We start from the raw sequence: 12,492 nt of genomic DNA, 5'->3' as shown, positions 1-12,492 counted from the left end.
TGATGGCTTACTGCATTGGCTAGTCCGGGGGTTCTTCCTCAGTGATTATCTTGTTATCTCAGCCTTTATGAAATGGGTCTTGTTTGCACAAAAGCTTTTGCATCAATGGTATTTGAATGACTTTCTCGTGCCACAAAGCAGCCCGTTTAGCCCCGTGCTTTTTAGGAGGTGGCAGAACAACCTTTCCTTTGGTTTCCTTCCTATTCCAGGTCACACTGTGAACAAGATGCGCAAACACCCAGATGCACAAGTGGCTTGCCTTGCCAGAGCAGTTTATACCGAGTGGAAAACTTTCATTGAAAAACATTTGGATAGACCTTCTATTGAAGTCCGAAGTGATCCTAAAACTGAATCATTTAGGAAAAATGCCCAGAAACTACTCTCAGAAGCCTTGGAATTAAAGGTAATGTCTTGGGTAGAATTTAATTACTAGATGCTCTTAGTTAAATGGGCCTCATGTTTTCATAATGAGCTTTCATAGTCTTAATGCTGTGGCTTTATTTTAACTGGTTATTCCTTAAGGATTTTGGATTTATAAGCACCCTGGGAGACAATATTATGGGAGTACAGGCTTTGGAACTAGCAAGACCTGGGATAAAATCCTGGCTCTAGTTCAGTCTGTGACACCTTCGGCAAATCATGAACATTTTGAGACTTGGCTTTTTTATCTGTAAAATGAGGATTATAATTCCTACCACCTAGAGTTATCAGAAAGATAATGTGGACCATTTATGTGAAGGAATAGTATACAGTGCCTGCTGATTAAAAGTCATGTAAAGAGTGTTGGTTCCTTTCCATTTAAAATCCTTTCCCTTCCCACTGAAGTAAATTTTAGAATGAACTGTGTTCGTAATATTGATGGCAAAGGGAACAGCAGGTAGTGTGGTTGAAGCATTGTACTCCCACATGGCCAACTGTGGTTCAAGTCTTGGACCTGGCGGCTTGTTTTCTCACTTTCCCTCTCTCTCCCTCTGACATACTTGCCCAGTAGCAAATTGAAAAAAATGATGATAGTAGTGACAAATAAAATTAAATAAATAAATATTTTTTGAAAAAAGAATATCAATGGCAAAATAAATAGCTGCCTATTGAAAAGACAACACTTTCCCATTTTTTTGTCAGTATGCATATCTTTAATTCCAAGGCATATGGCTAGATATATTTCCTATTAACTTCATAGCCAGCTGTTAGCTATTAGTGGTTTGAGATATACTTTGCTTATTAATAATAGTAATCCAGGGGTCAGCAGGTGGTATGGTGGTCAAGGTGCTAGACTCCCACATGGCCAACTATGGTTCAAGTCCTGGACCTGGTGGTTTGCTTTCTTACTTTCTCTCTCTCTCTCTGTGTTTCTTTCTGGTGAACATACATGCCCTATAGCAAAAAGCTAAAAATTAATCACTTAATTAATTAATTTAATTTAATTAATATTTTTTAAAAATAATACTAACCAACATCATCAAACAACTAAACTTATAAGCCAATTAATACCCTGAAAAATCAGACATATACTATCCCAAGGATTTTTTATTTTTTCCTATCCCAAGGATATTGTAAGGATATCTCTATTGATCTCTCCTTAAGAACAATTTAATATTATGAACAAAAGGAGAAATTACGAAGTCAGGTTTAAATACTAGATCTGTTAATACATTCTTCAAAATTATTTAACCTTCCTATCTCAATTATTCATTCACAAAGAGAAGGACTTGTGTTATATTTTTTACCTTTTTTTAGAGAGAGTTTTTTTTCTTTTTTCTTTTTTTTTTTTGCTATAGGGCACTTACGCTCGCCAGAGAGACAGAAAGCAAGAAATCACCCCCAGGGGGGATGGCAACACCAGAATCACTTCTCCTCCAGTCTCCTCTCAGGATTTTGGGCATGCACACACACACACACACACACCCTGTGTGAGTTTGAATCCACCAGGTCTGGGACTCGAACTGCAGTCAACCAGGTGAAAGTCCAGCAACATAACTATTACACCATCCACTGGTCCCATATTATTTACTTTTTTAAAAGAAAAGTTTTGGTCTTATTAACATTTTGGTGCATTTTCTTTTTTGGTAAATAATGGCTGGCTTTCTAAATGAATGCTGGGCAAGTTATGATTATCTGAGATTTATTAAAAGTGAATTATATACCAAATGTTCTGTTTTTTAATTGATTATTTAAATAGCATTGCAAAAAATTGACATAATTATTTACATTTTTGCTGTCTCTTTCATCTTTTTTTTTTTTTTTTTTTTGAGAGGTTTTCACTATAGGGCGCGTGCGTTCGCCAGAGAGACAGAGAGAGACATAGAGACAGAAAGCGAGAAATCACCCCCCAGGGGGGATGGTCACGCCGCAATCCCTTCTCCTCCATTCTCCTCTCGGGATCTTGGGCACGCACGCACACACACCTGGCGTGAGTTTAAGCCACCGGGTCCAGGACTCAAACCACAGTTGACTATGTAGGAGTCCAGCGACATAGCCATTACGCTAACTGCTGGTCCCTATAATTTTTAATGTTTGTTTGATAGTTCAATGAATTGATATGCTGTAAGTTTGCTTAACTTTTTATAAAGGAAGAGAGAGAAAAATAGTTTATAAGTCTGATTTTCCACAGTATTGATTAACCAACAAGACTTGCTAATTTAAATAAAGTTTATTTTTGAAATAAACCCAAATTATTGCAGAAACATACAGTGTGTATATATAATATGTAGTTAATGTGGTGGTAAATACCAGTTCCCTGTGGTATCTTTTTAAGTAAATGATAATAACGAAGCTATGCTTGTAAGGATTAATGAGCAGTTTGCCTGCTATATTAAACTCCATAATAATTATCCTTTTAGTTTATCCATTAATTATCCTTTAAATGGCACATCAAGTGGTAAGCACTCAAGTGTTACAAAGCAAAGTTAAAAAAGTGATACATTCGTTAATGCTTTCCAATGTAATTGGAAAAAAATATCAGATTAAGCATAGCTGAATGATTTTGTTCCCAAAGAGTAAATTGTAAAAATTAAAAATATGCATCTTACTCTCTTACTTGGCCCCCAAATGAAAAAAAAAAAAGCCATTTTCCTTGCACAAACAGCATTTGATAGTATTGGATCATTGGGAAAGTCATGACACGTTTTTGAATAGAAAAACAAACAAAAATACATCATGGCTTTCCTGATGACACTAAAATTTATCAGTTTGGTATGTCAGAGGATAGAATTACAGACACTTTTACATAAGGTTAACTCTTAGCACCTCTCATCATCTGAGACATCTCCATATTATGTGTAAATCAATGAACTAGCTAATCCAGGGTCTAGTCTTTGGCAGTAACCAGCGTCGAGTGCATTCTAATCAGACATCAGATCTCCATAAATGTACTTTATCAGACACTAGTAAGCCATTGGGTAAGTTACTGGCCCAATGACTGCAAAGCCTTTTCAATTTGATCCTAGCCTGTGTTTCTGCACACACCAAATCTATCATGACATTTCTGTAGAGAAAACGTTTCCGTGTTATTCGTTCACTCATCTCCTTTAATGGTGGAAGCCACAGATGAAGAACACACACACATCCAAAAGGCGCATCTCTTTATTACCCCACAGATCTTGCTTTCTAGATTCATGGATTATTTTCTTGTTCTTGGAATAATGGAATAGATGAATAAAAACTTCATCGTTGAAACCCAGGGTTCATTCCCCTTTACTTTTTCCCTTCCAGATCTTCTTTGTTCTTCCCTGCCTTTTAGATCTTTCCTCATGTGAACGTCCCCTGTGGTGTCATTCTCTTACTTCCCCTTCCTCATTATCCACTCTCCTTCCTACCTCACGGGCCTGTGATCATTTTCCTATTATGTCATTTAAAAAAATGAACCTGATTCTCAAAGTGAGCCTGTATCATTAAGAGTTATGAAACACTGGCTGGTTGACTCAGTTGGTTGTCAGATGGTGCTAATGAGATCCAGGTCAGGGGTATGTCCTCATATGGGACTGTTAGTTTTTTCTTTGTTTAATGGCCTCAGACTGCACTCCTGGCTTTGACCAGCTCTCTCATAAATGTATTCAAGTGGTCAAAAAGAAGCATGGGTAGATATACAAAACCTACTCTTGCCATTGGGAAACCCACACTAAGTTTGCTCTTAGTGGATATTCAGTTTGGTAAACGTTTACTAAGGATCCACGAGGTGCCAGGCCAGGGAAGAATACACAATAAATGAGGTGCATTCTGTATCCTAAGAAAGCCTACTGTCTGCTGGCTGAGAGCCTGTAAATGACTAAAATATTAGGGAGTCTGAAATAGTCGTACCAGCAAGTGGTGCAGACACACAGAGTATGGAGCAATTAAATCTAATGGAATCTGGGAAGGTTTCATGGAAGGGATGGCAGTTGAACTTCCTTAGTAAGAGGAGTAGGATTTTGCTAACTAGAAAATATAAATAAGAAAGAAGCATTATGTTTCATATTTTGTCTGCTATGACATATTATTGAGAGAGCAGGATAGGAAGGAGGTACACATGGAGAGAAAGAACATTCATTTAACAAATATTTAGTGGGCACTTACTAAGTGCCAGTACCTATCCTAGACATGGGAAATCAGAAATGGATCCAATGGGGACCAGCAGTTAGCATAATGGCTGTGTCGCTGGACTCCCATGTAGTCGACCGCGGTTTGCATCCCAGACCCGGTGGCTTAAAACTCATGCTGGGTGCATGTGCGTGCGTGCCCAAGATCCCGAGAGGAGAATGGAGGAGAAGGGATTGCGGCATGGCCATCCCCCCGGGGGGGTGATTTCTTGCTTTCTGTCTCTCTGTCTCTGTCTGTAGGGCAAGCGCACGCGCCCTATAGCAAAAAACCTCTTCAAAAAAAAAAAAGAAAGAAAAAAAGAAATGGATCCAATATAGTATCCGCCCTAGAGGAAGACAGATAGTTATAGTGTAGTGTGGGAAGTTCTACACTTCAGGTAAACACATCAAGAAGATCTTAGTCCCTTGCTTTTTTTTATTAAGAATTTATTTAATTTTATTTATTATTATTATTACTAATTTTTTTTTTTGGAGAGGTTTTTGCTATAGGGCACATGCGCTCGCCAGACAGACAGAGAGAGACAGAGAGATAGAAAGCAGGAAATCACCCCCCAGGGGGGATGGCCACGCCGCAATCCCTTCTCCTCCATTCTCCTCTCGGGATCTTGGGCACGCACGCACACGTGCCCGGCATGAGTTTAAGCCACCGGGTCCGGGACTCGAACCACGGTCGACTACGTGGGAGTCCAGCAACATAGCCATTACGCTAACTGCTGGTCCCATTATTACTATTTTTTAATTTGACCAGAGAAAGAGAAAAAGAAAAGGAAGGTGAAGAAGCAAGCCACCAGGTCTAGGACTCGAACCACTATCGGCCATGTGGGAGTCTAGTGCTTTAACCACCATGCCACTTACTAGACCTGGTCCCTTGCTTTTAAAGAGCTTCCAAATGTATCAGACATCACTAATTTAATTATGGCACCTTTTTTACCTTGAAGGATAGCTCTAGGTGGTCATTTTTTTGTTGTTGTTATTTTTTGGTTATTTTCTAAGAAAGATTTTGCTATAGAGTATGTGTGCTCACCAGAGTGATAGAGACAGAGACAGAAAGTGAGAAATCAACCCCCAGGGATATGACCACTTCACAATCCTTTCTCCATTCTCCTCTTGGGATCTTGGGCACACATGTACATGTGTTCATCATGAGTTTTAAGCCGCCAGGTCCTGGATTCGAACTGCAGTCGACTCCGAGGGAGTTCAGCAATGTAACCATTATGCCATCTGCAGTCCTAGTGGTGGTCATGATTTTTACCTTTCCCTCGCTATAGCCCCATTTGTCCCATTTTAGACAGGTAGATCACATACACTCAGCTCACAGATACAAATACTTAAGGAAGGCAACTCAGATTCTCTGTCTCTGAAAAATACGAACTGGGAAATACCAAGAAAACAACAGGATGGGTATTGGAGGAATGATGAGCTGTGAGTTATGAAGCAGAAATTGTGGATAGAAAGAGGAGACTAGGGAAGAGAATAAGGCAGGTGGAATTGGTAGTCAGGCTCAGGGCAAGGAGCAAAAACGTGAGAAAGACCACACAGGTCATGTGAGACACAAAGAAAAGGTCTGGTCCCTACATAAACCCCTTCGTCTCCGCCAGTATTCCTGTTCCCATTCCCGTTTGTACCGACGTATCTCTCAGCAAAACCCCTTTTTCTCAAAGTCTTAGTGAGACCCTGGTCCTTTCACCCAAAAGGGCTTACTTAAAGCACCAGGTTAAAACCCAATGGAACAGACTCCTCTGTGCAGATAGGTTCGGAGTACCCAGGGGCAGCTAGGCATTCTTCGCTTTGTCCAGTGAACTTGGTGCACACCATGATTCGTAGTGGATCATTTTCCTTATCGTGTATTAACATCACAGATATTTTTCTTCATTTCTTAACTCTTGTTGGTCTGTACTGAACTGGAGACACGCAGAATTGCTGGCGGCTTGCTTCTGATGCCCATCACAGCACCAGCGTGGCCCCTATCATGCGGTGAATGGTCTTCTCGTGAGCGTTGTCTCCTTTCTAAGCTGAGTTCCTTGGGGACGGGACAGGTCTTTATTGCCCTGCGTCTCCAAGATTGGGTCAGACTCAGCCTAGTGACTCAGTAGATATTAGCTGTGTGAGCATCCAACTATGTGAACGCCGAGGCATGCTCAGAGTTCTTTTTTTTTTAGAATACTGCAATTTGATGGAATGGTTGTGGCTTTTTTTTGAAAAGCGCCCTCTTTCCTCAATAACCACTCCTCTCAAAACACTTTTTCTTGCCCATTACATTAAGCGAACCTCTAGTCAGTGACTAGCCTGGCTGGCCAGTGCTGGGTAGCCAGCCAGCCACCTCTCCACCCTCCTGCCCGTGGCTGGGGACGAGTTGAGTGCCCACCCACGAAGCCTTGGCACCACGTCCAGCACAGGCCAAGGAGACCGTCGGTCACTGGGACCATAGACTTGGGTAGCATCTTTTGTCTGCTAGACTAGGCAGTGCCTGGCCCCGGTGGTCATCTCTCTCTCAGCTCTATTCTGCTCCTTGCTTGGTCCTTATTTCTTCCACATTTCTTATGTCTATATATTTTAGCCCATCTCTCTTCCTCTGACATTTTCTCACATATCAGGTGACCCTTCTTTGTTTCGGGGGTGTGCTTTTTTTTTTTTTTTTTTTTTAAAGGTTGCTTTTTTCATAAAAGTACAGTGCACACACAGAACAGTGCACAAGACATCAATGTGCAGCTCATGGACTTATCACAGTGCACGCGCCCGTTTCCCCTGGCTGGATGCTGCTCATCCTGTAGGTCTCAGGTCGGCTGTCACCTCCTCCTGGCTGGGTCGCTTTGCTGTGACTGCACCCCAACAGTCTGTCCTCCCCCATTTCCTGGCTCTCAGTACCTTGCAGTCCCCGTTCACTGCCTGTCTCTCCTACTGGACTCTGCCCCCCAGAGGTGCAAGGGCTGTGCCCATCCTGGACTGCTATTCCTCAGCCCTTGTCTGTCGTAAGTGCTAAATAAAGGTTTATGAGAGTGGCTCAGATAGGGAGGGAGGGCACGCAGGGAGAAAAGGCTGGGAGAGAATTTTACTTCTTGTTTTCTCCCCACCAGGGGAGACACACTCAAAATATAGATCATCTGGGGCTGGCAGGTGGTGTGGTGGTTAAGGGTGCTGGATTCCCACATGGCTGACTGTGGTTTGAGTCCTGGACCTGGTGGCTTTCTCACTTTCCCTTTCTCTCTCTCTGTCTCTATCTGGTCAAATTTAATAATAATATTAATAACAAATGGAAATAGATCATTCTTAAAAATATATAGATCATTTATATATATATATATATATTATGGGGCTGGCCCCATGGCCTAGTGGTTAAGGGAGCCAGATCCCACATGTCTGACCACATGGATGGAGAAATGGAGAAAGGGTTGTTCAGTCATGACCATGCCCCATTGTGGGGAATGCTTTCTCCCTTTCCCTCTCTGTCTTTCTGGCTAGTACATGTGCCCTCAGCAAAATAAGAAAAGAATTTCTATACATTGTCCTCATGACTAAGAAAAGCTCAAGGCATGTGGCAGCCTGAATTTTTTTTTTAAAGAATTATTCCCCTTCCCTCCCTCCCTCCCTCCCTCTCCCTCTCTCTCTCCCTCTTTCTTTCTTTCTTTCTTTCTTTCTTTCTTTCTTTCTTTCTTTCTTTCTTTCTTTCTTTCTTTCTTTCTTCTACCAGGGAGGGACAGAGCGAGAATGTGAGCTAGAGAGAGAGAGAAGGAGAAAGCAAACTGCCAGGTCTGGAATTCGATCTGTGGTCAACCGTGTGAGAGACCAGTGTCCTTAACCACCATGCCACCTGCCAGCTCTGAAGAAGAACTTTTGGTCCTTTGCACGATGGATTTTGGTTTTAGTTTGGTGTATTTTTGCCTGAACTTTGACATACTAATGGGAGTGTGTGTCTTAGGGAAAGGCAGGCCTTGTCCAGGGAGCAGGTGCCAGTGCAGAGGCACAGGGGTGCTAGACGGCTGCGGGCACGCTCAGGCTGGGTTGTGGTCAGTGTCAGGAGGGGCGTAGTGGGAGCTGGGCCTGGAAGGGACAGCAGGGCTGTGGTCCTTGACCAAAGCCTAAGCTGGCTTGGATCCAGACCTTACGCACTGAGTCCAGGATCTGTCCTGTCCTGCTTTGACCACGTCTGTAACCTGAGTTGGACCATCTCAGACTTGCTACTGCTCCCTTCCGCTAGGCCTGCTCTGCTTCACTGAACCCACAGGGATCTCTCTGGACTCAATCGGTCTCACTTAATGTGGTAGAGAAAAAATAGGAGCTTTGGAATTGAGGGGTGGGGTCAGAGCGCCAGGTCTGTCTGTCTCTTAGTGTTTGTAAGACCTAGAACCTTTACTTTTAAACCTGTTCCCTTATCTGTGAGACATGATAGAGAGTGCATGGACATTAAATGTGAAAAGGCATTTAAAGACTGCTCTGTTCACCTATTAGTATCCGGACCCAGCGTTTCTAAAATGGTGCAAGGGGTTAAAAGGCATTTTAAAAATAAAAACAAAAAAAAAGTACGAACTGTTACACTGATTTATTATCCTTGGTCTTCATTTCCTGGTTGGTAAAGTACAGGGCCCAGTCCCCGTTGCTTAGTTCGGGCCAGTTTCCTGTTATAATGGCAAATATTACCACCCGGCAGGGGTTGTGAATGAGGTCCCTGTCACAAAGCACATGGCCTTGTTCCTTAATTGCCAGGGTGGAATTAATTTGCTCTTCCTGTTTCTCTTGTGACAGGAAGTAGATGTCCTTGAATTTCAGTTGATTAATGGAGGCCTCTGAGCAGAGTGCTCCAGCCTCTCTTGCTTTTAATCCTTATGCAATGCCAGGCCCTAATTTGATAATTTTGCTGTTTTTTAGATGGATCACCTACTGGTTGAAAATATCGAGCGGGAAACGTTTCATCTCTGCTCCCGCCTCATTAATGGGCCTTACCGGCGGACGGTGAGAGCCCTGGTCTTCACATTAAAGCATCGAGCTGAAATCCGGGCTCAGGTGAAGAACGGCTCGCTGCCAGTCGGCACGTTTGTACAGACCCACAAAAAGTGACCCGGCGACGGTTGCAAGCCTGGGCTGGGCAGAGAGGAAACGGGCCTCTCTTTGCCATTCAAAGACTCTTTTGAGTTTGGGCGATGGCTGGTGCTGGCTGTGCTGAATTTTCCCATGGTGCCATTCCTTCAGACAGAGGATGCAGAGAGCCCTGGGAGACAGGCCTGGGGAACGCGCTTCGTTAGTTAGCGGGTGCGGCCGAGCGGGACGCACGCTGGCTGTCACTGGGAAGTGCCAGACGGTGGCCATCACCCAACACGGTACAAGGGTGACGGATTTCGCTGTGAGTATGCCAAGGACACCTCTAAACTCCCCCACATCAGGCAGATGAAGCTACTACTTTATTTCACCACCCTGCAGGTAACTGAGACTCAATTACCGCGGCCGCTCACTCGGTTCCGTCCCCCTGAGTTTAGATAGCTCCGGTGCCTCTCAGAACTCCCCTGTCTGTTCTCTTTGCTCTACCCCAGGGGTGAGCCTGCCAGAGCCAGCCGACTACCCCTTCTTTCCAGAGCTCACTTATCTGAACGTTTCAGCTCTTCCTGGAAGACCTTCTGCGTTGGTCTCTGGAGCCCCCATGCTGAGGCCTCTAATGAGGAACTGGCCTGAAGCCGCCCCACACCTCGGGGTTTATTTGAATACGTTGGCTCTCTCAGTTTAGGGCTCTGTAAAAGATACATAATGAAATTTCTCTTGAAATGAATTACTGTAGTTGAAAAAAATACATGTATATTTTAAAATGAAATGCCTCTATGCAGGCCTGCCTGAACACTTATGTAAATGGCATTTGCTTTTTAAAAGTAATAATAAACTAGAACTTTTTTCTAAAACGAAAGAGGTGGTTTGTCCATTAAAAAGTGCTTTCTGGGGGCCAGATAGCGGTGCAGTGGTAAAACACGATGCTCTGCACGCAGTCCCACATGGGGGAGGGTTCTTTTGGGTCGCCTGGAAAGTCATGATGCATTTTTGCATAGAAAAACGTAGACAAATACACCATGGCTTTCCCAATGACCTAATATATTCAAATCCAGAGATTTCCCTGAGTATACCTGTCCACGCTTGCCCACGATCACCCATGCCCTAAGACTGGCTGAAGACTGGGGATGGATCACAGCATCAAGACACTGTTGAGGGTGCTGACTCTCTTGTTCATGGAAGAAGTAAATAAACTTCAAGAAAAAAAAAAGATTTTAGGTTAAGAAAGGATATAGTTGGGTGAATTAAAGAATGATGGGCCAGGGATTTGAGGGAGTCAGCAATACCTCAGGAAGATTTTTTTAAGATTAGAGACTAGGAGCCAGCAGGTGGCATGGTGGTAAGACGCACTGGACTCCCATATAGCCGACTATGGTTCAAGTCCCAGACCTGGCGGCTTGCTTTCTAGGTTTCTCTCTCTCTCTCTCACTTTGTCCCTCTCTAGTCAAATTAAAAATAAATAAATAAAATTAAATAAAATAATTATTTTTAAAAAAGATTAGAGACTGCATATGTGTATTCTGAAAGGAAGGAGCCAATAGAAAGGGAGAGATTTAAAATTCAATAAAAAGAGGAGAGAGGTTGAAAAGCAAGGATAGATAGGAAGAGACTGCCATTATTGTCTGCCTTCTAAATGCTAGATACTTTTCCTAAGATACTTTACGAACATTTACATGGATTTTTATCTAGTTGTTAAAAATGCTATTTCTCAGGGCCAGCAGGTGGCATGCTGGTAAAGGTGCTGGATCTCACATGGCTAAGTGCAGTCTGAGTCCTAGACCCAGAGCCTTGGAAATCACTCTGGGCCTGTGAGCATGCATGCCCAAAATCGCTAGAGGAGAATGGAGGAGAAGGAATTGTGTGGCTGTTCCCCCTGGAGGGTGCTTTCTCACTTTCTCACTCTTTCTGTATCTTCAGCAAGTGTGCACACCCTGTGGGGGGAAAATAAACTCCTTAAAGATGAGAAATGTGAGTTTCAGAAAGGTATAGTAACTTACTCAAGCATGCAGATAGTGAATGACGTATCTAAGATTCAAAACTCAGGTGTATTTGCACACAATCTCCTTGGCTGATTTTATTCACTCTCCTATTTTCAAGTATCTTTTATGTGATGATGACGTTCTATTAGTAGCTTGTATCTTTAGTCCAGAGCTGCCCCCGAGCTTCAGAGGCCACCTCCTGGATGTCCCAGGGACATCTAAGATGTAACATGTCTTGTTGTAGTTGGCGATACTAGAAACCCAGGCACTCTAGCCAGGAACCTGGGGGATCAGCCCAGACCCCACATCTCCCACCCTCAACCAACCTCGTCCTAATGGTTTCACTTCCCAGACAGATGTAGAATCTCCATCTTCAGCACCACTTCAGGACTTTATCTTCTCTTGTCCAGATGACTACATGGCCTTCTAAAGGTTCCTCCGCTTCCACTCTTACCCTCGTCAAATTCACCTCTCTGTACTATACACAAGGCAATGTGTCAGAACGGCAAGTCCCACAGCACTTGCCTATTAATATTCATCCATGGGTCTCTACAATCTGCAGAACGAAATATGGGCACCTTGGCGTTGGTTTGCAAGGCTGTCCGTGTCTGGCCCCTGTCTTCCTCTCCAGTCTCACCTCTTTGCATCGGCTGCCCCAAACTTGGTCCTCCATCTTCACCAGACTGCCTGTGCTTCTCTGCCAGGTTGAGTTTCTTGAAGCATCTGAGTATTTTCACAGGCTGTTTTTTTCTTTCTGAATTGTTTTGTACCTCCCTTCTTCTTTTCCCTTACCATAATACCCTGTATTCTGTGCATAGCCACATGTTCTGTGGTTATGATCCCTTTTCTCCACTGGATTGTAACCTTGAAGTTGGACAGCCTGCAGTACCCACTGGGGATCCTACTCACCT

At 43.3% G+C, this 12,492-nt stretch overlaps 1 protein-coding gene across 1 annotated transcript; it reads left to right on the top strand.

Annotated features, from left to right (window-relative positions):
* Nucleotides 1-209: 209 nt before the first annotated feature.
* On the top strand, nt 210-10,450 carry LOC102495259 (transcription elongation factor A N-terminal and central domain-containing protein 2; the record flags this gene model as incomplete). The annotated part of the gene is given in 2 exon segments (XM_014586885.2): nt 210-403; nt 9,438-10,450. Coding segments are annotated over 2 exon segments (383 nt in total), but the record flags the coding sequence as incomplete, so codon positions are not given.
* Nucleotides 10,451-12,492: the final 2,042 nt, after the last annotated feature.

Source organism: Tupaia chinensis, unplaced genomic scaffold, assembly GCF_000334495.1.
Source record: "Tupaia chinensis unplaced genomic scaffold, TupChi_1.0 Scaffold000165_2, whole genome shotgun sequence".
In the NCBI taxonomy this organism is placed as follows: domain Eukaryota; kingdom Metazoa; phylum Chordata; class Mammalia; order Scandentia; family Tupaiidae; genus Tupaia; species Tupaia belangeri.
This window is presented reverse-complemented; position numbering and strand designations above follow the sequence as displayed.